The sequence below is a fragment of the Lampris incognitus genome, chromosome 12 (assembly GCF_029633865.1).
Source record: "Lampris incognitus isolate fLamInc1 chromosome 12, fLamInc1.hap2, whole genome shotgun sequence".
Lineage (NCBI taxonomy): Eukaryota > Metazoa > Chordata > Actinopteri > Lampriformes > Lampridae > Lampris > Lampris incognitus.
Genome location: NC_079222.1, coordinates 17,113,328 through 17,140,394, shown reverse-complemented (window position 1 = coordinate 17,140,394; position 27,067 = coordinate 17,113,328). Strand labels below are relative to the sequence as shown.

Below are 27,067 nucleotides of genomic sequence, written 5' to 3'. Positions count from 1 at the left end.
CCTCTCGAAAGAGAGGAGAAAGCTAAGGTTATACAGCAGTGTCCATCACCGTCCGTGATGGGGAGACACACACTTTTCCCTTTGTTCCTTCCCTTGAAACACGGTACACAAGGGTGAGACGGTTCGATGCCACGAAGGTACATAGAAAACGTTTCCACAAAGCCAGACAGAATAATCCATTAAGGAGAATAACTTATTACTGGGTTTCGCTCGTCTGATGTATTTAATGTGTTGTTGTTTTTTTAGGAGTTTCGGGAGGTTGAACGATTTGATCTTTTTGTAATCCTGAAACCAACGTGCCTGTTTGTATGTGAAACATGCCCCGATGAACTCTCCAAATGCAGAAGAAGAAGAAAAAAGAAAAAAAAACAACAATAAAAATTTAAGGCTTCTGTCAATGTGGTGAACAGACAGACGACAGCATTTACAATAACATTTACAGCCAGGTAATACACACACACACACACACACACACGCACACACACACGCACACACACACGCACGCACGCACGCACGCACGCAAATGGACGCGTACTTCTTTCGGTATTTTTCTCGCCATCTAACCTCACGCATGTGCAGAGACACACTGACATACTGACACATCTCCACGTGCAAACCCCACCCCACCCCACCCCGCCCCCACCCAGCTCACAGACGTATGCATGCTCACGCAGACAAACCGCAAGCTACTTAGCCCAGTATGTCCAAGTAGACCGGCGAGGCCTTGGCGAGGCTCTGCAGCAGGCTGTGGATCTCCTTGATGCTGAGCCTCATGTAGGGCTCCCTTTGCCAGCAGCCCAGCATCAGGTCGTACACCTCCTTGGGGCAGGTACGGGGCCGCTGCAGCACGCGTCCCTGAGTGATACACTCAATCACCTGCAGCATACAGGACGACAGCAAATAACAGTGATCATGAAGCAATGTGAAACGTTTTCTCCCCCCTCCTCCCCTCCTTTTTTTTTCGACCCAAATCCAATTACCCCACTCTTCCCAGCCGTCCCGGTCGCTGCTCCACCCCCCTCAGCCGATCCGGGGAGGGCTGCAGACTTACCACGTGCCTCCTCCCATACATGTGGAGTCCCCAGCCGCTTCTTTTCACCTGACAGTGAGGAGTTTCGCCAGGGGGACGTAGCGCGTGGGAGGATCACGCTATTCCCCCCAGTTCCCCGCCCTCCCCTGAACAAGCACCCCAACCGACCAGAGGAGGCGCTAGTGCAGCGACCAGGACACGCACCCACATCCGGCTTCCCAACCGCAGACACGAGCAACTGTGTCTGTAGGGACGCCCGACCAAGCCGGAGGTAACACGGGGATTCGAACCGGCAATCCCCGTGTTGGCAGGCGACGGAATAGACCGCCACGCCACCCGGACGCCCGTGCCACTATTTCAGGGTGTGTATTCATTGAGCAGAAAGCCTTAGAGAAGTTCCCTTGACACCGGAGCTGATCAGGTATTCTTATGTGTATTCACGAGCAACTCTGCGCACCGGCGTGTTGTTTGGTTCAGAACGAAACAACGTCTCTGACCTCGTTATTGGAAAGCTGATACCAGGGCTGCTTGCCATAGGTGAAGATCTCCCACAGCACCACACCCAGGCTCCACACATCACTCTCTGTAGTAAACCGCCGGTACATGATGCTCTCTGGGGGCATCCAGCGGATTGGCAGCATTGTATGACCACCGACCTGGAGAAGGAGAGAGGAAGAAAAGAGGGCAAACAGTGTCCATCAGTGGCCAGCACTGCAAGGCTTGCAGGAGCAGCAGATTCAAACACTATGTGCCTGGGGGACATATTAAAAAAAAAAAAAGGTGCTTTTTTTCTTTTTATGATGTGCCTTTTTTGTGGGCCATTCAGTTGTAAAATAAATAAATAAACAAATAAATAAATAAATCTCAGTCTGTCGACATGTTATTAACGGAACTGTTAATGCAGCCAGTTGAATAATAAATGCCATTCCGGTAACAATTTTAATAACTGTCCGAACAGAATCCCCCCCCTTGACTTGAGAAAGTCTGAACAAAATCAGCCTTCAGTAGAATGACATCAGGCAGCTTTATGACTTGTACGTCACATCTGATAAAGCCGCTGATAGCCTGTACTGGTGAGAGGCCCTTTTCATATGTTACACTTATCTCATGCCATCTAACTAGTGTGGCTCGTTCCTTTCATTTGTTTTGTATCGATTTTTTTTCTATTCCTGCCTCTGGACAGCAGAGGGCGCTATGAGATTCAGGTTGTGGTCTGAGACGTCACTGGTAAGAGGACCCGGTCAAACACGTCCTATCTGTTCCAAAAAAAAAATTAAAAAAAATAGATGTCCTATCCGGCCTGAGAATCGAAATATAAAGAGGTTTCTGTAAAACGTGATTTCTTGCAGCTTTAGTCACCGCACACATGTGTTAGCATGAATTGCAATGATTTTAACCGGTCATATTCTTTCCCTGCCACAAAATGCTTACATTCGTCATAACAGTAAAGCTGTTGTACATATTTACATAGGGCGGCCCATCTAGAATGAGGTGAAACGTTAACCACTTGCTTAAGAGAAAAAAACTACCAATGCATTTCCACTGCTGGTCCTTATTACAGTGAAAACAGTACTGTTATGTGTAGAGTTTGCATTCTGATGACAATGGCAAATAGTTAAAATACTTGTTGATGAAAGTGCAATTTCTGCAGCTACACGGTTCTTTTAGAGAAAAACTAAATACATTTCTAATTGAAAATGTGATAATGAAATGTCTGAAATTGTGTGCCAAAGGAAAAACATGGAAATAAAAGTAGAGGGAGAGAGGGAACCAGAAGGAAAAGGTTTTGACTCACCCTGTAGTAGTCTGTGCTGTAGACGTCTCTGGACATGCCAAAGTCTCCTATCTTAACCAGCAGGTTCTCTCCGACCAGGCAGTTCCTGGTGGCCAAGTCTCTGTGAACAAAGTGCTGAGAGGCCAGGTAGACCATGCCAGCAGCAATCTGTTGGGCGATGTGCAGCATCTGGGACTGGGTGAGCTCCACCAGGATGCTGTGTTGACCGTCCGCCATCAGCACTGCATCAGGACCATGAGTCCTAAACCCACACACGCGTGACACCTTGAACTCTCGTATTAAAGAGGATTTTTTTTCTGGGTTAGAGTCCACAAAACCAGGTTTAAGTCCACCAGGTCTCACAGAACCAGTTAAGGTATACCGATATTTTACCTCAAAGTCAGTTCTATTAAAAAGACATTAAAAGACCATATATATATATATATATATATATATATATATATACACACACACACATATATACACACACATATATATATATATATATATATACACACACACACACACACATATATATATATATATATATATATATATATATATATTATTTTATTTTTACATTTAATTTTTTTTTCCCTTTTTCTCCCCAGTTGTACCCGTCCAATGACCCCGCTCTTCCGAGCCATCCTGGTTGCTGCTCCACCCCCTCTGCCGATGCGGGGCGGGATGCAGACTACCACATGCCTCCTCTGATACATGTGGAGTCACCAGCCACTTCTTTTCACCTGACAGTGAGGAGTTTCGCCGGGGGGACGTAGCGCGTGGGAAGATCACGCTATTCCCCCCAGTTCCCCCTCCCCCCAGAACAGACACCCCGACCGACCAGAGGAGGCGCTAGTGCAGCGACCAGGACACATACCCACATCCGGCTTCCCACCCGCAGACACGGCCAATTGTGTCTGTAGGGACGCTCAACTAAGCCGGAGGTAACACGGGGATTCGAACCGGCGATCCCTGCGTTGGTAGGCAACGGAATAGACCGCTAGGCTACCCGCACACCCAAAAGACCCTATATTTGCACGTCGATGTACACCGTACACATAACAAGGATGCAATACACACACAAGCAGAAGGTGAAGGGCTCCTACCTGAGAAACTTGTTTAGGTCGCCGTGTTTCATATATTCAAACACCATGATGAGGGGGTCACTCTCTACACAAACCCCATAGAAGGTGACAATATGCTCGTGTTGCAGGTTGGTCAGGAGCTCAGCCTCTCGATAGAAGTCAGCTCGGCCACTTTCACTCGCTTCTTTCAGCGTCTGATGAGAGCCAAGGGAGGTCACATGAGCACAGGGAGCAGCGTTATCCGCAACACTGTGCACCCAGTCAACGTCAATCGATTCACTGAGAGAAAAATGTGAAGAACTTCCTGACCCCATACCTTGACAGCCACCAGGAGTTTCTCCTGATCTGGTGTCAGGTTATAGCACTCGGCTAAGAAGACCTTCCCGAAGGCCCCCTCTCCCAGCTCCCGTTTCAGCACAATGTTGTGTCTTTTGATGTGTTGGACAACTGTAAGACAAATCACTCTCAAGTCCATGCACCACATGTACTTGTATGCATCTTTTTTGTGTGTATGAGTGTGCATGTGCATTAAACATTCACATTTCATTTGTTCAGTAGAGCTTTAGTCAAGTGTGTTTCTGTACAATCTATTGATTAAGTATTGGGTCACATTGCAGGACAGGAGTCATGATAAACACAATGAAGCCGGATGTTGACTATGAATATGGCCTCTACTAATGAGCCCTTTATGGGTTTATCAGAAGAGGGGCCAGATTACCAGACGTTTGTAAAGGAGCGGTAACTCACATGTGTCAGATTTCAGTATGCTGCCTGAGTTACGGAAGTACTGTGGGTTCTCAATGACAGGAATCTTTGTCATCCCGATGATCACTGCGTCTGGACCCATCTCTGAGGACGACGGGGTGTTGTTGCCATTGGAGACATGATGAAGAGGGCTGGCGGAGTCATCATCATTACTGATGACAGAGGAGGAGCCTGAGGTGCCATGGAAAAGTGGAAGGAAAGGACAAGGAGCAAAGAGAATGAGGAGATGAGTACCAGGTGAAGGAGTGAGGAGAAACAAGATGAGCAGCGGTGAAACGAGGAAGGATGAAGGTAAGGTGGGGGGAGGGGTAGATTGATAAACATTGTGACCGAAATGGATAGGGATGTTGATTTGAATAGGCCCAAGCACAACCTCGACCCGAAATGGGGTTCACTAATTCTTACAGTTATAACTTTTAATATATTCAGGTGGAGACTGCTGAACTCGTGTAAAAAAGATGGCTTACCTTTAATACCGAAATTTGAGTTTCTTCCATATTTCAGAATGATCACCATTAGAACACAACCAGTCAAGGCAACACCTGCAATGCCCACCACTACATATACCTGCAGGGTAAGAAAATGCTTATTTGGTTGCAACACATCTACCAGCAATAATGCACAGCCTCCATTAGATGATAATGACTGGGCACGACCACTTACTGCAACGCTGTCGTCCAGCGGAGGGAGCGGCGACTCTAGCAAAGCAAATCAAGTACAGTTTAATACAAGAAATGCAAGTCATTCTTTTGTAACTCAAAAAATTCCTACTGCAAGGCTGGCACTTTGAAATTATTATACTATTGAAGTGTAAACTTCATAGTCATGCACTGTGTGGTCTTAAGTCAAACGTAAGATAGATCCTAAGTTAGGGAGGCTATGATAAATAATAGCTAATATAACTCTTGCAGTGTTAAATATATACAGTCACTGTAAGAGTGAGTATTGGTAATGTTATTCACAGCACAGGAGTTTAAACTGCACACCTACCAGGAGTGTCTGGGTGGGAGCAAAAGGGAGGTGCATAGCCAAGGAAGGGCGATGCATGAATCGCATGGAACAAGAAAGGGGAGTCGTCATTTTTGTTATATTTACAGTAAGTGTCACTGTTGAAGTTACTGCTAAAGTTACTGTTTAGTTAATGCTATTGTTACAGTTACTGTTAATGCTACCTTACACTTCTCACTTCAAAAATGTTCCCCCAGTTGTACCCATCCAATTATCCCACACTTCAGAGCCGTCCCGGTCGGTGCTCCACCCCCTCTGCCGACCCGGGAAGAGCTGCGGACTACCACATGTCTCCTCCGATACATGTGGAGTCACCAGCCGCTTCTTTTCACCTGGGAGTGAGGAGTTTCGCCAGGGGGGCGTAGCGTGAGGGAGGATCACGCTGTTCCCCCCCCCGTTCCCCCTCCACCCCGAACAGGCATGCCGAACGACCAGAGGAGGCGCTAGTGCAGCGAGTAGGACACATACCCACATCCGGCTTCCCACCCGCAGACACGGCTAACTGTGTCTGTAGGGACACCCGAGCAAGCCGGAGGTACCACGGGGATTCGAACCGGCGATCCCCGTGTTGGTAGGCAACGGAATAGACCGCTGCGCTACCCGGACGCCCTTTCTCACTGCCATTTTAACTCATACAACTACGTGATCATATGACTCTACACTATTCAGCATTATTCAGTATCTCCAACATCTTAACAAATTCATAGATAACTAACTGCTTTCAGAGAGAGAAATCAAACATTAAATTCCATTACTTACAATAGTAGAATGGCTCATCTGAAATAAAGGAAAACAAAACGTCAGTCGTCATCTCAATCAGCGGCATGATGTGTCAGAAATCACAGCGAATGCTTATCGCCGGCTACGAAATAGAAAGCGTATCGAGACCTGAGTGTCCGATGTTGGGAGGGTCGATGAACTGGGCCGTGACCCTCTTCTCGTCCTGTCCGTACTTGTTCTTGGCCACCAGCGTGTACTCGCCGTTGTGGATGTGTGTCGGGTTGACCAGCTGCAGACAGCCGTGATATTCGCCCTCAGAGAACAAGTGGATCTTGGTGTGGATGTAGTCCTGCTCGTGGAGAAGTACGTTCTTGTGGTACCATTGCAGATCGGGTTTAGGATTTCCTGTCACGCTGAAGGGGATGCACCAGTGGTGGTCCCTTTCAGGCACCAACAGATGCTTGATGGTGGGGGCAACTGACACAGAGGCAACAACAGAGGAAAGGAAGAATAATCACAGGATACCAGGAGATAAACACCAGGAGCATAGCCGGGGGGGGGGGCTGAGAGAAAAACAACAAGGGGTGGAGACGGTAACGTGGGACCATAGAGATGGGGGAAAGGTAGTTAGGGAGGAAGACTTGAGTAGAGAAGAGAGGTACTAAGGAAGACTGATCACGAACTAGTTAAACACTGACAACCAGGAAATGGCAAAGGGGGGGGGGTGAGGGGAAATGACCGGAAGAGTATGGACAGGCACCGGGAGCTTCACAAGAGGAAGATTTACTGTGACAGGAAACATGGAGAGTTAATAGGATTTGCAAGGTTAAGGCAATAAAAAAACAAAGTGAGCGACCTGAGAGTGTTAACAGACAAACAGAGAAAGCTTCACCCAAAAAAAGTAGTAAGCATTTAAAATTCACAACAATATAAAAGTTTGGTTTTGATACAACCAATCAATTTCAACCACAAGGTCGGGGCCCTTACAGAGAATATTCAGCTGGAGGGTGGCTTCGGTCTGCCCCACCATGTTCTCGGCACTGCAGATGATCACTCTGCCGTTGTCGTCAGGGGACAAGCCTGACAGGGTGAGACTGCTCTTCAGATCCAGCGCATCTATCTGTAAACAAGTCATTATCGTCTCGTTTACAACCTTCATAAGGATGACTTTGTGCACCACATGAGCTTCAAGAATCAGTTCACACATCACCAGGAGTTTGACTTTTGCGAAATAAAAAGTAAAGGTACTATAATGAAGTCAAACGCAATAGGAAAAAAGTAAAGGCAAGTTATAATAACGTGTATAAGCCTGGTTTTATAGGTATGGTAGAGTGCCCCATCTCTGTATGCACAAATCTCAATGCATGTGTTGAACGGTGTCGATGAAGTACTAAACCATATTCTATGGTGCATGCAGGAGATAAATAACAAGTGTAGCGAATTCGGGGGGCAACCACAGGAATTGCCGCAGCGGGGCCACCAACCCGTATCTCCCGCACCGCGGGAGACATCGCTAACCGCTCGACTAAAGGATCTGAGCAGGTAGCCAAGGGCTAACGTGTCTACTTATCCGTGCACGTTACACTACCCCCCTCCTTCGGGAAGCACGTCCCCGCGCTTAAGCATATCAGCTCCTTCACGGCTCTGGGCGCATACGATGGACTTACGGTCTCACCATCCCACTTCTGACGCCAGTGTAGCGAATTAGGGGGTTAACCACAGGAACTGCCGCAGCCGGGACGCGAACCCGTATCACCCGCACCGCGGGGGACATTGCTAACAGCTCGACTAAAGGGTCCGACCCGTTAGCCAAGGGCCAACGTGTCTACTTATCCATGCACGTTGCATGGATAACGTCTACACGTTGGCCCTTGGCTAACGGGTCGGACGCTTTAGTCGACTGGTTAACGTAGTCGCTTGTGGCGTGGGAGCCACGGGTTGGCGTCCCGGCTGTGGCGGTCCCGGGCTGCCCCCGAATTTGCTACAATATTCTATGGTGCATGCAGGAGATAAATAAGTTATATGACAAGATTTCCTCACACAAAGAATACGTTATATGTATACAGGTGGAATACGACTGGTTTAGGATAGTGAGGGAACATGAAATGGCGAGTCTCTACTACACAGTATTCATACAGGGTTATTCACACGGAGAGTATTGCGGAGTGGAATGGATCACCTTTATCCCATTGCGGATAAAAGAACAACAACAAAAGGCCGACTTATCACTACCAAACTTCAGGGAAAACTCCACTGGTCAGTTATATTCCACGACAGACATGAACATTTTCTGCACTTTTTTGCATTTGTGACCCCTAAAACTGAACATGGCAAAGGATCAAAATGAGGAGCTCAGATTTCTATTTATTTATTTATTTTTGAGATACTTTATTAATCCCCGTGGGGAAATTACGCTCTCTGCATTTAACCCATCCCAGCTGTGTAGCTAGGAGCGGTGGGCAGCCGCCCACTCCAGCTACAATTATTTTGCCATTGCCTCGGTCAGGGGCACAGACAGGGGTATTAACTCCTAACATGCATGTCTTTTTGATGGTGGGGGAAACCGGAGCACCCGGAGAAAACCCACTGCAGACACGGGGAGAACATGCAAACTCCACACAGAGGACGACCTGGGATGACCCCCCCAAGGTTGGACAACCCCGGGATTCGAACCCAGGACCTTGTTGCTGTGAGGCGACAGCGCTAACCGCTGGGCCACCGTGCAGCCAATTGGTATGTAATTGCTGGAGTTTCAAACGGGAGGCAGCGAAGGGGGACCATCTTACCTCGTAACTGGTCGAGAGCATATCAAAGTTCCACAGGATCTCAGGAGGCGGGGAGCCGGAGGCGCTGCACACTGCATTCACATCACTGCCCTCCATCTTGGTCACAACTGTGGGAGTGACCTCCACTTGAGGAACCACTGCAAGTCGCAAGGGGAACATTAAAATTCAACGACTGGTATTTTTAAACCTTGTGTTCTCGTTTGGGTCAAAACGTTCCATTTTATGGTGCTGTGGGGTTGCTGCTTCATGTCCCCAGGTGGCATGGTGTCAGTCAGTTGTCTGTGTCCTCAGATGTGTGCCTACATGTGATGTACTTTTAAGACAGCTAATGTATAATTTTATGTTTCGCCTGGATGTGTTGGAGAACAGCATCACAGAGGCTCTAACCAGCCCTACGAAAAGCTGCTATCGGTTCACATCCAGACTTCAAAAGCCCTGGCGAGACAGCCTGTATCTGTTATGAACTGACTGTTGGACGGTGCGTGTGTGGACGCCACACATGGTGTGTGTGTGTGTGTGTGTGTGTGTGTGTGTGTGTGTGTGTGAGCGCGCGCACGCGCGCGCTCGTGGAGTGTAGGGGTATTGTTTTTTCTATTATTATTATTATATTGTTGCTTTTATGCTATGGACCGGCTGTGTATCCGAAATAAATATTATTATTATTATTTAATCAACAGCAATTAACGATAAACATTGTTAAAGGTGCAATCCTTGACTCAAGTGTAAACAACACTAAATCTGAGACTGTAATGTGGACTGCTGCCGTGAATAGTTTGCTTACGTCGGTAATTTTTTATTTTTTAATTTTTTAGATCCTTTATTAATCCCCGTGGGGAAATTATGCTCTGCATTTAACCCATCCTAGCCGTGTAGCTAGCTGTGTAGCTGGGAGCAGTGGGCAGCTGCTGTGCAGCACCCGGGGACCAACTCCAGTTCGTCTTGCCTGTGCCTCGGTCAGGGGCACAGACAGGAGTATTAACCCTAACATGCATGTTTCTTTTTGATGGTGGGGGAAACCGGAACACCCGGAGAAAACCCACCGCAGACACGGGGAGAACATGCAAACTCCACACAGAGGACGACCTGAGATGACCCCCAAGGTTGGACAACGCCGGGATTCGAACCCAGGTTCTTCTTGCTGTGAGACGACAGCGCTAACCACTGCGCCACCAATGTTTACAAAGGGGGGGGGGGTGTCATATTTTCTCCTGTATTTGATCGCGAAAGACACAAATTGCTTATTTTCAGCCTGTAACTGAAACTCCTTGATTAGGTGTGTGAATAAATACACCCATATTTTTATATGGTCAAGTAAATCACAGATTGGGTCTTCAATATTAACAATAACTGAGATGAAAACAATCTAGTTTGGCTATTTCCAACGACATTATACAGCTGCATCGCCATAAAACCCAATGTGGTCGGAATCAAATTAACTGGCAAATAGTGCATTAGTACTTTTGAATTAATGAACAGAGCATGAGGGTTAACAGCACTGTAAATGGATTTGTTCCCTGATTCCACAGTTTCTCTCCCTCCTTTATCTCTATCTGTCTATGCTGTCTTTGACAGTTGAGTGCAACATCAACTACCCGGCGTTTCTCTCTATTATCAGGGCTTCACGTTACCACAGTCCGGTGGAGTGAGTTTAGCAAAGGCCTTCTGGACTCCTCTGTCATCGATGCACTTCAGCTCTTGACTCTCAATTTCATCCAGTAGCCTCAGTTTGATCCATAGGTTCTCACACACACATTCCATAGGGTTACCGGAGAGGAGGAGCCTGGAAGATAGACATCAGTCACATCAACATGAAAATCTATACACAAATCTAGAAGAAGACAGAAGACACTTTATTATTTGTCATGTACATACATACAGCGACATTTGTTCTCTGCATTTAACCCATCTTATTGTATAGGAGCAGTGGGCAGCTGCAGCGCCTGGGGACCAACTCCGGTTCTTCTTTCCATTGCCTTGCTCAGGGGCACAGGGAGGAGTGTTAACCCTAACACACGTGTCTTTTTGATGGTGGGAGGAAACCGGAGCACCCAAAGGAAACCCAAGCAGACACGGGGAGAACATGCAAACTACACACAGAACGGATCTGGGACGGCCTGGGGTTCGAACCCAGGACCTTCTTGCTGTGAGGCGACAGTGCTAACCACTGGGCCACCGTGCCGCTTTCACACAGAAAGAAAGACAGAGGGATGGGTGTATCGACCCTACATAAGAGATGATACTTACGAGTATATCGTGTTTAAGTTCTGGAAAGTTCTCCATGACAATGTCGATAAGTTATTGTCTCTGAGATTTCTAAAAGTGGGAAAAAAGCACATAAGCTATTTCAGGCTGTATAAATACTATTAATTTGAAAGGTGCCACACCAAAAAAAACAACAACAACAAAAACTTAAAACTATTTAATTGGCACTACCAGCACAGATATTCAGCAAAAGAAGGTTATGAAAAATGCTTCTTACACATATTGAAGTCTTGTGTTGTTGAAGAAGGCATCTGATGATATTGATGTCAATCTGGTCTTGGTCACCGTTCTGTCAGAAGTGGAAACATGTAATTTCCATCACATTACCCGCATTTGTTTATGTGATAGCAAACATACTTCGATGTGTGAGAGTAAATAAGCGATACTCACAGATTTCTGAGGTTTATGTAGTACTTTAAGCTGTTGTCATTGATTTCAAAGAGTCTGTTCTGATTTGAGATGTATCTGTTCAAGATAAGGAAAAAAAATACTATCAGGACGTTTCAGTAGTAGAAAATAAGCAATGCTTTTTACCAAAAAGGTATTTGGCAAGCTTGAGGTAGGCTGCATGTGGGCATGGAGTTTGCATGAATAAATTCTGCAGCACATTGGTTAATTCTAGTCATCGGAAGATACCGGAGTGTAAGGAAAAGTTGGCAAACATCACAAACACAGAAATGTGAAACCATTCCAGTGAAAGCAGTTTGTCTCTTGCAAAACAAAGGAGCATTTCTGGCCGACCACGGTTTTTGCATTTAATATCTTAATCCCGCCCCCCCTTTTTTCCCTCCCCAATGTTGTTTGCATATGACGTCACAAACTACAGATGCAGGGCAGGAAGTGATTTTCTACATAGGAAGCACCATCACAAACTGCCTATGTTTGGCGTCATTAACTGAGAAACCACAAGGAGTGTTTATTGAGGACCAAAAGTTGTTGTTCATGAGGGGGGGAAATGCAAGCAAGTGACCAAAAATGTGGGGGGGATGGCTTGTGAACCATCGACTGCGCTCGGGAGGAGCGGGGTCGGATAACGGGCCTGTGTGCAGGGACCACTTGGTCAAAAACATCACTCCTCATAACATAAGGATCATGTCCTTATGTTATGAATGTTATATATATATATATATGTGATGTCCTTACCTTACTTTCTGTTTATACCTTTCTCTCATAATATCGTCTAAACTAGCACAGCTCGGGCTAAACTAGCTCCATCTCACCCATTCTGCTTTTCACTTCCTGCCCTCCGTCCCAGTCTCGCGCGTCATCAGAATCACGTGACTGCAAACAAGCTATTGTACCCGGCCAATAACCCCACTCCCCCGAGCCGGCTCGGGTATTATTTTGTACGATGTTGCTCTGTGTTTACTTTTATCTCTATATACTTAATAAAAACACAGGTTTTGGTTCCTGTTACATAAAGGTTGATATTATAGTACAAGTTCGGAAAGTCAGACGCATCAGTAGAGTCGCGGTCATGTGGTTTCAACTTGGACTACAACGCTGAAGTTAGAAAGATCTGGCGTGAAAAAGAAAATCAATACATATACACTTTCTGAGCGTAATTAAGCAATGCACAGTCAGATAGATATACATTTTGTGATTGTTGATGGTGAAATTACAAGAAAAGATTCATATTGTTGGATTGTGTGATATAAATACCCAGCGAACATGCCCGTGCGGGGCCACTGTGCGTAGGTGTGGGTTTACTGTGGGGCAATGTGGGCAGGGGCAAACCCGCACTAATCCCACATGGGCCCCATGTGGTTAGCCCATGCGGGGCCCACAGCAGTTTTGCCCTTTGAGGCCCCTATGTGGGCTTGTTGTGGGCAAGCCCAACTGTGCTCTTGCCCAGAGTAAGCCCATATGGGCCCCATGTGGGTCAGTCCATGCGGGGCCCACAGCAGTTTTGCCCTTTGAGGCCCCTATGTGGGCTTGTTGTGGGCAAGCCCAACTGTGCTCTTGCCCAGAGTAAGCCCATATGGGCCCCATGTGGGTCAGTCCATGCGGGGCCCACAGCAGTTTTGCCCTTTGAGGCCCCCATGAGGGTTTTCTGTGGGCAACCCACTGTGGTCTTGCCCACAGTAAGCCCACTTGGGCCCCCTGTGGGCCAGCCCATGCGGGGCCAACAGCAGTTTTGCCCTTTGAGGAACTTATGTGGGCTTACTGTGGGCAAGCCCAACTGTGGTCTTGCCAACAGTAAGCCCGCATGGGCCCTCTGTGGGTTAGCCCATGCGGGGCCCACAGCAGTTTTGACCTTTGAGGTCAACCCCCTGTTGACAGTACAGTTAAAACGTTTTAAGATTACAACTGCTTTAGGGTAAGCGGTACTCAAACTTTTTATTTACCGCCCATGCCCAATGCTGCATATAGTCAGACCTCTGAAAAAATGACAGTAAAATGTAAACAAGTTGTCCAAGGTATAACCGGTCCATCCCATACTTAACTAAAACTGCCCATCCAACAAGAAAAGTACCGTCTCAACTTTTTGGTTTGTCGCAGCTGTTTCATATCATAGTTAAGAGAAAGAACACTAGTTTTTTTTGTTAATTTTTTGCCCCTTAAATGTTCCCATAGAGCAGCTCATGCTGTTTTTTTAACCAACTTAATTACAGATTAACTATTACTCATAACTTTACAATTTTAATCATTTTGAACCATCAGAAATTTAGCGAACATCCACACACAGCAGCTTATTGTAGTCTCATATAGTCTGCAATACATCTGACATGTTGTGCATGTGTGCAGTAATACACTTGACACACGCCATCACTCTAGCAGTACACAAGTAAATATAGCCTATAGCCCTGGTTCAGTTTGGGCTTGGTCACGAGGTGGTGCCAACCTCATTACTTTAAATACTCCAAGAAGATGGATTTGGGTAGTTTAATTTGAATTTTGCCCCACCTGAGTCCACGGAACAATCAAAGTGTCAGTTTACCTAAATAAAAAAACATGGTCACATACAGATAATTTTGGCTTTACTTGCCCAGGTTTCGAGACATCTCTGTTGGAGATTTGCCTCTACCCCAACAGGTGAATGGAATCCCAGGCTAGATTAAATGCTCCACCTGTGGCTAACTCATACTGTGCACTTACATTTCAATTGTTGTTTTCTTCAGATGCTGTGACAAAAAGCAGCCGGGCCACAGCATCCGAGGTGGAAGCGGCCATCAAAATGTGGCTCAGAAATGCCAGGGATAGAGACGGAGGAAGGAGCAGAAGGAGCAAAAAATAAATAGATTTAATGTTTGGGTTTCTTTTTAGATTTAATGTTCTTATTGTGTTTAAATGTGGTTCTATGTTTGTTGTTCTGTTTAATAAAAGCATTTAATTTGGTATAAAGCTTTGTTTGTCAATTCCAGTTGTTTCCAATGTTCAATAAATTCTTTCTCCGTATAATTTATATTTTCTTCATTTTTTTTTTGAGCTGGCTGTCAATAAATGTCACTAGCATACCAGGTACGCATGGGGCACTATGGGCCCGTTTGGGACCACTGCTCCCAGCCCAAAGTGTGGGCATACTATGGGCATGCTGCGGGCCCACAATGGGTCCCAAAGAGGCATGTTTGCTGGGTAAGTAATAGTCCTTTATTTGACACATCACATGTCGACTGGACATGGATATTTGCACTTTAATCAGCATAGTGTAGTTGGGAGAATTTTTTTTCATTTTTTTTATTCCCTCCCCCCTTTTTCTCCCCAATTGTATGCGGCCAATTACCCCACTCTTCTGTCCCGGTCATTGCCCCACCCCCTCTGTCGATCCGGGGAGGGCTGCAGACTACCACATGCCTCCTCCGATACATGTGGAGTCGCCAGCCGCTTCTTCTCACCTGACAGTGAGGAGTTTTCCCCCCAATTCCCCCCCCCCGAACAGGCGCCCCGACCGACCGACCGACCGACCGACCGACCGACCGACCGACCGACCGGCCAATCAGAGAGGCGCTAGTGCAGCGACCAGGACACGTACTCACATCCGGTTTCCCACCCGCAGACATGGCGTATTGTGTCTGTAGGGACGTCCGGCCAAGCGGATGTAACACGGGGATTCAAACCAGACCTCCCCATGTTGGTAGGCAACAGAATAGACCGTCACGCCACCCCGGACGCCCCGTATAGTTGGAGAAATTGTGGTATACACATGGAAACTATTTGAAGGCATAACATACATATTGTTTCCCTGGTCCTGTGTACAAACTATCTTGATGCATGCTTAATAATCCAGGTGAGAAAACCAAAGGAGGTGGAATCAGTTCATCTGGATTCAGCGTTTATAAACGTTGTATCCAGGTGAACTGATTCAACGCTCTTTGACGTGTACAAACTTGTAAAATTTTGCATTTACAATGGTTATTTTGTTACATGAATTCCAAGATTTGCCACATGATGGAAAGAGTCAGTGTTGTCAAAGGATTCGGACAAAGAGGACACTGGTTCGTAAGAAACCACTGGTGGGTTTGCAGCTTGACGGGACAACCTCGTGGGTCCCTCTGAAATGACAATTTTGTTTTGCATTTAAATGTCGAGCATTTCTTTCAAAAGTGTTTCGTCACAGACTTTGTCGAGAGAAATCTGCCTGCTCACATGGAAACACTGTTACAGCATGCTGTCAAAACTGTCACACGTTGTCAAGAGTCTGACACGACAGAAACCGTTTCAGTCATCAGTTATATATTTGGGCAGTCCTTGGATCCAAGGACTACCCAAATATTTAACGTAGTGCTAAACTGAAACATTGTTAAATCTGTATTTAAAGTTATTCTTGTAATAAGAATACACATGTCATGTGGAGATGCGCCAAATTATCAGTTGTATCCTATTTTATATTAGGGAACTGGGGTGGGACCCAAGAGGTAATAATAACACTGACTTTTGAATACAAAGATTAGGCTTATTTGCTGACTGTGTTTTTGTTTTCTTGTGGTCTTTCACTGTAGCAGGAGGAGCCTGAGGTCCATGCTGAGGAGCCAGATGGCCCAGACAAAGGCCCTGATGATGATGATGAAGAAGGCCCTGCCCCCAAAAGAAGAACATCATCTTCTTCACTGGTGAATCTATTGGGCAAGACGTTCACTGAAGTCAGAGTTGTTTTCCCTAAATCTGCCCACACCAGAGCTGAGGAGGAGATGAAAAAGTATCTGGAGGCCTCCCCACTATCACTCAGAAGATCGCCTCAGCTGGTGGAGGTCCCACAGGACTGTCTCTCCCCTACTGGCCAAGTTGGCTAAGCGCTATCTATGCATCCATGGTACTAGCGTTGTGGCAGGGAGGGTATTCGGGACATAGTAACTACACAGCGGAGCATGCTCAGTCCAGAACATGTAGACCAGCTTCGATTTCTGCCGAAGAACCTAGACATTTCAGGCAGTGGTGTACTTGTGGCCCCAATGACAATCAATCAGGCAGAGAAGTGAACGATGGACTGGTGACACACACACACAAACATGTCTGAATGTTTGTTTATCCATGTCCTGTCTGGTTCTGATGAATGTAGCCAGACATGCAAAAACTGAGACCCACAAATTGTCCGGTGTCAGTTTGGCTGTTACGGTTCCAAAAGCCGTTGTCTGCTAAAACTAACAGCTTAAATAGAAATACATAACAACACATTTCCATTGTGCCTTAACCTGATGAAGACACCGTGTTGAAACGTGGTTTAAAGTATGGCAGCATGAGAAGTGGTGTGCAGTGCTTTCACTTTTTGGAGAGTTTGTGCCCCCCAACTCCAGCACCGGCTAGTACCTTTGTCGGGGATGTGCGTTTGTCTACTACTCTTAACTTGACAGGGTTACACACATTCAAGTGAAGACTGACAACTGAATTTAGGGGCAGCGTGTACGTGGCCTCTCGTGGTTATGATAATTGTTTTCCCAGTTCCATGCTGCAGATGTACACCATCCATAGCACTCTTAATTCAAAGTGCAGTGTGCAATTAAAAACGTGAAGTAATGAAGAAAGCCTGCCTAGCGTTGAATGTGTAATTGGGGAAGTGCAGTGAGGTAAACTTGCCTGTCGTATTATTTGGCGACTTCTGACGCTAAGAAGTATTATGCGCCCATTTTGTGTTACTGTGTGTTCCTGACAAAGAAGTGTTTCAGATGGAGACCTCCGGCTAACAGTGTTTATTGTTCATTTTATTTGAGTCCACACCCCAGGGAAGTTTAGTTCACATTTTAAAAGTCAGCCACTAGTTACGGCACTTTACAGCGGAACGCAACGGGTCTTGTTTGCACTTTGCAGCTAAATTGTTTTATTTGATTTTGTTGTTTGAATATTGAACCCACATTATCATTTGAAGTTTGAATTTAAGTTATTATTTGCAGGTTTGCACTTTGCAGTTTATCTTTACAATCATTTTTTTTGTATTAAGTATTCATTTGACCGTTTGTCTCAGGGCTGCCTTGGTTTCCTATTGACTGGGTGGACTAACGGAAAATAGATCCTACTCAGGGTCGACACTGAGTAGTAAATGTTTACATTTGATTCAGTGGGATTTTTTCCTCCTCCTCTCTTTGAGACCTATAAAAGCGTCTACCGCAGTCAAACGGGAAAAGAAATGCAAAGCAGCGATCTAAAATCAAATCTATGTATTGGATTGAGAATCGATTTTTGAATCGAATCGTGACCCCCCCCCAAGAATCGGGGACCGAATCGTGAGATTTCCTGAATCCTGCACGCCTGTTAACCACTACGAGTAAAAAGTTAAAAAAAACGCTGAGTAAAGCCGTGGCTGGGAAACGTGAAATCTCCTTCCTGGTCTCCCGTATGCATTAGAAAACTCCCGAGTCGCCCCTCTATTACCCCCCCGGGTGGAGATTTGGCTTGTGCAGGGCTGTGAGCAGCCTCCACCAGGCCTGCACACCGACGTAGATAAGGGTGCAGCTGATGTAGACAACTCAGATCGGGTCAGTCCTGTGCAACTGGGAGGGAAAAAAAAGATCTTGCACGATCTGTGACGATCGGGTGATGTCTGCTGAATATGGTTTTAATGGGTTACTCTGAGATTTTGGACTTCAAACATTTGATGGCACCACCTCTTCTAGCATGCGCTGGTGCCCAGTGCCCGAGCGTTACGATACAGTAAAGCCGTGTTGAATATTTACTTGATCACTTTCCTCGGGACCTGTTTAGTTAAGGAAATACCGACTAATCCCAGCAGCTCTCTCACCCTCATTATGCACATAGACACCACACATAAACATACGCCCGCTAAATTGCTGGCACACGCGTAATCCCCTCCACTTCCCAACCGGTACCCCCCTCACACACACACACATACACACACACACACACCATGATCTGACAAATCTGTTATGATGACCAAATAATTTTTGCTAAGAGACAGGCACCCCTTAACTACACACCACCACCACAACAACAGCAACAACAACAATAATAATAATTAATTATTGTTTATTATTATTATTATCCTCATCATCATCATCATTATTACTATCGTTGTTGTTTCTGTTGTTGTTATTATGTTTGACATTGTTAGACATTGTTGCAGATGGCTCTGTAGGCATTTAGGCTGTTAAGTTTATGAGGTTGCTGCATGATCTATTTTTATTTTAGACACTCACATCTCGGTGATGTTTTCCATGTCGTCTAACGGAAGGACCGGGAAATCCTCAATCCCCGGCACAGAATCAATACAAGCGATCCTTGAGATGCTGCAAGTGCAGGATGCAGGGCAAGCATCGCTAAACCTCCAAAGCCCCATCAAAACCAGAAGGAAACCAAGGCGAGCCATTGTATATTCCCCCGCTCCGGAGTCCATCGCAGGTCCAGTGATTGCCTATCCCACGATCCCCCCCTCCCTCCCCCCCCCAACAGAATCTGAATTTCTGCAAGGTTTCCTCCCCTCGTTGCCTTTATCCGGTTAATCCTTTCGACTCCGCAAAATAATAAGTAAAAAAAATAAAAAAATAAAAAATGTAAAAAAAAATAGTACGGTGTCGGTCACGAATGCGCAGAGCCCACGGTTTCAATACCGAGATGCCATGGGATGGATGGCCTTCCCCGTCTCCGCAGAACTGCGATCACACTACTGCATATCGATGCCGTGAAGCAAGGTGTCGAGCGGTCCGTCCTGCTATACTGTTTCACCCGTACCCCTCGAAAAACAAGGCTGTTCCATACGCCTTGTGGAGGGGGAGAGAGAGAGAGAGGGGGAGAGAGAGAGAGAGAGAGAGAGAGAGAGAGAGAGAGAGAGAGAGAGAGAGAGAGAGAGAGAGAGAGAGAGAGAGAGAGAGAGAGAGAGAGAGAGAGAGAGAGAGAGAGAGAGAGAGGTGAAATGTTCCAGATGTTTAATGCCTGATCAATAAGCCAAGCCCATATGGCCGAGTCCTCACACGCAGTGTAGTGATGGGGAGCAAAATAAGACACACTGCATAGTGGAGTAAGAGTGAGTGCGTGGCGGCGTTGCGAATGTGTGCGCGCGTGCAGGGGAGGAGGCAGGGTACCTGCATTCGTCTATCGATTAAACACTAAGGACGAGCGCATCTCCCCCCCTCCCTTCCCCCCTCCCCCCAGCCATTGCTGGAGTTGGGTTTACACAATAGATGACTGAGACGATGGCCACAGCGAGATGCGCTGCCATCGGCGTTACGGCCGATTTTCGCTCGATTGTTCGAGCGCCGCGCTTGGTGCGCGAGCACCAACTACGGAACGACTCGTCCGCATTGGCCACGGTAAAGGCAAATGTGGGTCAGCTGCATAATATAGCGGTGTCACAATATTTATGTAATTCTTCGGCCTGTTTATTTGTTGTTGTTGTTTTTTCATCTCTCTCTCTCTCTCTCTCTCCCTGTCTCGCTCTCTCTCTCCCTCTCTCTCTCTCGCTCCCCCCCCCCCCCTCTCTCTCTCTCCCCACGTCGCTCTATAGTCTGAAGGCATCCGTTTGGCGATAGCGCTGCTCGCCCGACATCACCGCTGGTCTACGGGTGGCCATTTGGCCCATCGTGTGACGTACGGTTGACGCACGAGACGGTTTTGCATCTACGAGAAATAATTACCCACACTGTTGTCTGAGAGCCTCAAATGGGTCTCGTTCAAACCACCGTGCCGTAGGAGACGGAGCTGGAGAATAGACCGCTAGCGCTAACATAATCAAGAAAGTGTTAGATTTTATTGAAAACGTCACATGGTGAAGCTTATTCGATCTTTATTGTTCTTCCAGTTATTTTCAGTGCAGTATGAATCCGCATGCTGTCTTGTCGGAACGAGTAGCCTGTCAGATCTGCCAAAACCATCCCCCTTCAAATTAGCTGCTTTAATAGATTTTACCCTGTGTACTTGAATTTATGCGATTCCGTTCATTGTGAACACGTCGTGATTTTATTTTATTTTATTTATTTATTTAAGACATGTGACATGAGCTGATGTGGAGGTGCAGGCTTCTGCATGCCTCGATCCATTCTGGCGTCTTAGGAAGGTCCGACATGTTTTGATTGAGTGGGGTTAAGTATTTGAAAAAGTTTTCTGAGTCCCATTGCGCTGATGTTGAATTCCCCCTCATAAATGTGCATTATCAATCTTGTATGCACTTTTTTTTATACTGTAACAGACGCAATGTTCATCTTAGCTCCTTCGAACATCTACTTGGCCAAATACAGTAAAATAAATAAATAAATTACAACCCTTAGAGGATGTTTGTGCACGTCTGAGTTAAGTTTATGAAAAAAAATATAGCCACATTAAACAAAGATAATGTGCAATTTTACGTTCGTAAATGATCAAATAAATGTTGTGTTTATGTGGATTTCTAAAATTCACACACGACGAGGGAGCATACTCACATTGGGCACATGATCTATGACACAGCCTGGATGGTTAGTGTCGCTATGGTGACTTGCTTTTTTACAAATAGCACGGACAATGTCAAGTGTCGCTAGGGATGCAGATGAAAATATCTACGCAGACTTTTCTATGAGAAACATCAAGAACTGAATTATATCTGTCTCCATGGCAACCTCAGACAATAGGAGAAGGATGATAGCTCTTTATTTTGCAATAGATCCTTGCCTATATTTGAAGGGAGCATAACAACAGTGGGAGAAAAGCTGGCGTTTAAAATACATCAAAAATGGACATGATTCTAATTCCTGATTTCCAATATGTCGGGACTGTGGCCCCTGCCATGGCTGTTGGTCTCATTTATTTTATTACTGCAGGAAAAAAAGTGGAAATTAGTGTCCCAAAGAGAACACTAGGTGTGTGTGTGTGTGAATGTGTGTGTGAAGTTCGAGCATAGGGTAGGCTTCGATATAGGCCAAAATTAAACATATTTACAATGTTACAATTTCATTCAGCAGACGCTTTTATCCAAAGCGACATACAGCTGAGATTTGATACAAGGCAAGCGAGGTCAGAAGGCGACAACGCAAGTAAGTGCCAAAAAATTAGGCTCAAGTCCGATAACACATAGGTGTCTACAGGTAGTGCACAAAGGCAATGCATAGGGTGCATAAAAGCGATTTTTTTCTCATTTATATATATATATATATATATATATATATATATATATATATATATATATATATATATATTAATACCATCAGGTGTGGGGGTGTTAGAGAAAGAGCTGGGTCTTTTGCTTCTTCTTAAAATGGCGAGGGACTCAGCGGATCGAATGGAGATTGGTAACTCGTTCCACCGCCGGGGAACCACAGATGAGAAGAGTCTGGCTGGTGACTTAGGGCCCCATTATGGCGAAAGTGCCAAGTGCCTTTCATCAGAGCGGGACTGAGTGTAGACCTGAATGAGGGAGTTCAGGTAGGTGAGAGCTGTTTTAGTTGCTGTTTTGTAAGCGAGCATTAAGATTTTGAATTTGATGCAGGCAGTAACTGTGAGCCAGCGGAGGGATATGAACAGCGGAGTGAATTGTGCTGTTTTGGGTTGATTGAAGACCACACGCGCCGCCGCATTCTGGATCATTTGTAGAGGTTTGAAAGTGCATGCAAGGAGACCTGCCAGTAAGGAGTTGCAGTAGTCAATGCGTAATATTACAAGAGGCTGTACCAGGAGTTGTGCTGCATGCTAAGACAGGTAGGGCCTAATTTCCTGATGTTGTACAGGGCAAATTGGTATGACCGAGCAATCGAGGTCACGTGAACCTTAAAGGTTAGTTAGTCATCAATCATGACACCCAGGTTTCGAGCAGACTTTGTGGGCATGAGTTGGGTTGATCCGAGCTGGATATTGATCTGTTGTTGTAGGGAGGGACTGGCTGGGTTGACAATGAGCTCAGTCTTAGATAGGTTAAGCTGAAAGTGGCATTCTTTCATCCACGCAGAGATATCAGCAAGGCATGACGTTATCCGTGCTGAGACTGTAAGGTCATCTGGCGGGAATGATATGAAGAGCTGGGTATCATCAGCATAGCAATGGTATGAGAAACCATGGGCGCAGATGATTGCACCAAGTGAGGTGGTGTATATTGAGAAGAGCAGGGGACTGAGCACTGACCCTTGAGGTACCCCTGTGGATAAGTCATGCAGTTTGGACAGTTCTCCCTTCCAAGATACTCTAAAAGAGCTCCCTGAGAGGTAGGACATGAACCAGTGGAGGGCAGATCCGAGATCAGTGGGTGTGGAGAGCGGGATTTGGTGGTTAACCCAGTCAAAGGTAGCTGACAGGTCTAGCAGCAATAAAACTGAGGACTGACCACCAGCTCTACCCAAATGCAATGATTCTATTACTGACAGGGGTGCAGTCTTGCTAGAGTGACCTCCGCTTAAAGTCGGACTGATTCGGATCATACAGATTGTTCTCAGAAAAGAATTCAGGAACTTGGTTAAAGACCATGCACTCAAGTATTTTTGATAGAAAGAGTAGAAGTGAAGTTTGTAGTTTTCAACCCGGGCTGGGTTGAGTGTAGGTTTTTTGAGCAGCGGGGTGACCTGAGCTTGCTTAAATGCTGTGGGGAACACACCCATTGTAAGTGAGGTGTTGATGATGTGTGTGACTGCGGGATTCACTGCGCGGGAAATGGTCTATAGGAGGTTGGATGGTATCAGGTCCAGCAGACAGGTAGTGGGATGAGAGTCCAGCAGAAGCTTGGAGACTTTCTCCTCAATCAGGGGGGAGAATGGGGTGAATGAGGCACTGTTAGCTGGCAGGGGCAGACTGAGATGGTCAGGCTCAGAGAACTGGTTACTGATGGCAGAAATCTTACCAGTAAAGTATGAGGCAAACATGTCAGGAGTGAGCAGAGTGGAGGTCAGAGGAGGAGGTGGATTGAGGAGTGAGCTAAAAGCAAAAAACATTTCTCGAACATCAGTGGCACCACAGATCTTGTTCTGATAGTAAGTGGTCTTAGCTGTTTTTAAGCTGGAGGAGAATGATGCTAGGAGACACTGATAGTCACTGAGGTCAGTGGACTCTGGTTTTACACCAGGAATGGCTGAGAGTAACATGTCTAGTTCGACTACAAATTTCCCCAGTTGACACCTTGGTGGGCGGTATATGACAACAACAAATAGTTTAACAGGAGCAGTAACCATGTTTGCTTGGTATTAAGAGAAGGAGTTGTTGCTGAGCGGAGAAAGTTTAGTGAATTTCCAGGCTTTGGAAATGAGGACACCCGTACCTCCTCCATGCCCAGCAGAATGGGGTGTGTGTGAGAAAGCAGAGGCAACAGAAAGTGCGGCCAGTGTGGCAGTGTTTTCTGGACGTACCCAGGTTTCGGTCAGGGCTAGTATCTGAATGTCTGACAGATTAGCAAGTGCTTGGATAAATTCTTCTTTATTTACAGCCAATTGGCAATTCCATAAGCCAAATGTAAAGGAGGAGTGAGTAGAGGAGGCTTTCCTGAGTGAATAGAGGTTCTCAGGGTTGCATTGACTTCAACAGGTGTGATTTTTTCAATAACTGTGAATGACAGGGATGTCTTTGTAGCACAGCATGGGTGAGGCTGGCAAAGATGGAAAATAGTAGAAAAGGGCATTACCAGTCAGTGTCCTTGCTCGGTGGACTCATACAGGTAGACTCGCAGGTCTTTACCCAATTCGGTCTTAACACAACGGTTGACGCTTCCGCTTCCTTATGGTGAAGTTAACCGTCTGCTCTGTATGATGCTACCTCTATTACCCAAGTTAAAAGAACTTGCACACTAATGCCATTATTCTTGATATGTTTGTAGTAAGCCCAGCTCAGTTGCAGGGGCAGCTACTTCCTTGTTTCATACCTCCAGTAATACCTCGCAGAAAGTCTTTTCTACAGACTTCAGCATCTAATTGTGGTTCTAACAAGAGCATTCTTCATTCCACCTTTTGGGCAACTGCTAAGGATGTACTCCAGTTTCCCTTTCACTAGAGACTTGCGGCAAGGGGACTCTACCAAGCACAAGAGGTTACCTGGATACTGCACACTGACAGAATCACACATGGTTTATCACTGCTCGGACCAGGAGACTTTAAAAGTCCATTTCTATTCCCATCTGTAGTATCCCACTATCATGCAACTCCTTCATCCTCTGTAGCACCTGTTCCTAAACCTGTTGGTGGAAGGCTTGGTTTGGGTCTGCTTTTAGCAAGTTGTTCGATGGCTACCAGCTCCTGCTGGTCTGCATATCATTAGCCTTGGCTACATCCTGTACCATGCATGTGTGTCCAGTGAAATACTTGTTAGGAAGGTATCATAGACACCACACACACACACACACACACACACACACACACACACACACACACACACACACACACACACACACACACACACACACACACACACACACACACACACACACACACACACACACACAGTGCATATATGGCCCATTAGCACATGGTCTTCTTGTAATGTTTAGGGTTTTAAATACTGCAGTTGTTCTGGCAAGGGTTTTGTTCAGTAAGTAAAAAATAAAACACATTTGTTTTTCTTATTATCATTATATTCAAATCATAAAGATTACTGTGGCTGCTGGGTTTATTTTGTATGTGGCCTTACCCCAAGAGGCTTCACATGTATCTAGTGGCAATTACACTACAGAGTTGTGTTTAGCACAAAATGATAATAATAATAAAATACAACTATACCACATTTTAGGTTTCCACTTAGGTATTTGTTTCAGAGTACTGGTCTCAAAAGCAGAAAGATCTAACTGACCATATCTAAACTAAAACACAGACAAATACACATACACCTATTAAACCCCTTTGATAACGAGAGTATTGACAGACCATCAGACAGTGGGGTCTTTAATGTGGAACTGCATTTTTTGACACCATGTTGGGGGGGGGCTATTTTCATGCCAGATAGAGGCCCAGCTGTCAAAAGAGACAGTTCATGGGACAGGTTGTCCACCAAATCCTTAGTATAGTGAGTAAGTGCTGACATAGTTCCAGTAGGTTATACATGGTCATAGCATCCAGATGGACACCAAGATCTCTTGCTGAGAAAGTTCTTGCCAGACTGGCTCTAAACCAGACTCTGAGAAAAGTGTCCATCCCAGGTAGGATACAGTGAATAATGCTGAACCTTGTTTGACTTCAGACCACTTGGAGCTGTGGTAAAGTCGCTCAGCGGGTCATGTGATGGTGGAGCTGGAGGTCATAGGTGAAGCTATAGGTGGTAAGAGTACATTTCTTAAACTAGTATCTTTTATTTAATGCCCTAGACTAGTATCCTTGTTTTCACTGTGACGTTAATAACAAAATGTCATGCCATCTTTTTAATTGAAGCATACGTTTTTTCAGCAAATTTATGAATACATTACAAAACAGTCAAATGCAGTGTTAGCTATGTACTCCACTTGGTTTGACTCTATATGACTAAGAAGAGGGGTCTGCACAAATAAATAAAGTAGGCCACTCTGATCATGAATGAGAGAGATGACAAAATATTACTGCTGCTGGACAAAAACCTTGTATCTCCAAATTTAGCGATTCAAAAGGGGCGAGAGAATGACGCATGTGCACTTTTTGCATACTGCAGATAATTTTGAACCGGTTTCACTAGCCAGTTGGTTATGTGGTCATTATTACCAATTGCCGATCTGCAAAAAAAGTTGTACCTGCTTATCTCTATTCTCGGCTTGATTATTGCTAAGCACTTCATTCTGGTATCAGCAAGGGCTCCCTCCACCACCTGCAGTTGGTACACAAAGCTGCTGCTCAGCTCATTACCGGGACGAAAAGGTATGACCATATCACCCCTGTGCTTATCTCCCTAAACTGGCTCCCTTTTATAGTTTGGATTGATTTTAAAAATATACTGCTCACTTTTAAGGCCTTAAACAGTCTTGCTCCTACTAACGCTTCCAATTTATTGACCTGGTATACGCCCTCTCGACACTACGATCTGCAGATGGAGCCCTGCTGGTTATTCCCAGGTCTCGGTTTGTCACAAAGGGTGACCAGGGGCGTCCAGGTGGCGTGGCAGTCTATTTCATTGCCTACCAGCACAGGGATCGCCGGTTCGAATCCTCGTGTTACCTCGGTCGGGCGTCCCTACAGACACAATTGGCCGTATCTGCGGGTGGGAGGCCGGATGTGGGTATGTGTCCTGGTCGCTGCACTAGCGCCTCCTCTGGTCGGTCGTGGCGCCTGGGGAATAGCGTGATCCTCCAACGCTCTCCATCCCCCTGGTGAAACTCCTCACTGTCAGGTGAAAAGAAGTGGCTGGCGAC

The 27,067-nt window shown here is 45.9% G+C and overlaps 1 protein-coding gene across 1 annotated transcript; it reads right to left on the bottom strand.

Moving 5' to 3' along the window:
• Window positions 1-690: 690 nt before the first annotated feature.
• On the bottom strand, window positions 691-19,216 carry ntrk2b (neurotrophic tyrosine kinase, receptor, type 2b). The gene is made up of 17 exons (XM_056290412.1): window positions 19,020-19,216; window positions 11,824-11,898; window positions 11,651-11,722; window positions 11,416-11,484; window positions 10,800-10,951; window positions 9,172-9,308; window positions 7,373-7,505; window positions 6,532-6,862; window positions 5,648-5,787; window positions 5,321-5,355; window positions 5,125-5,224; window positions 4,640-4,828; window positions 4,209-4,339; window positions 3,914-4,086; window positions 2,826-3,066; window positions 1,528-1,686; window positions 691-876 (listed from the first exon to the last, which is right to left on the bottom strand). Exons 1-17 carry the CDS (start codon window positions 19,214-19,216, stop codon window positions 691-693), a joined length of 2,520 nt encoding a protein of 839 aa, XP_056146387.1.
• Window positions 19,217-27,067: the final 7,851 nt, after the last annotated feature.

Excerpts from the sequence above, each read along its gene's own strand:
- ntrk2b (XM_056290412.1), bottom strand. The coding sequence starts at position 19,216 with ATGGACTCCGGAGCGGGGGAATATACAATGGCTCGCCTTGGTTTCCTT. Across the intron at positions 10,952-11,415 it reads AACTTAAACACGATATACTC|GCTCCTCCTCTCCGGTAACC; the intron begins GTAAGTATCATC and ends TCTATCTTCCAG. Across the intron at positions 877-1,527 it reads ATCAGCTTTCCAATAACGAG|GTGATTGAGTGTATCACTCA; the intron begins GTCAGAGACGTT and ends TGTATGCTGCAG.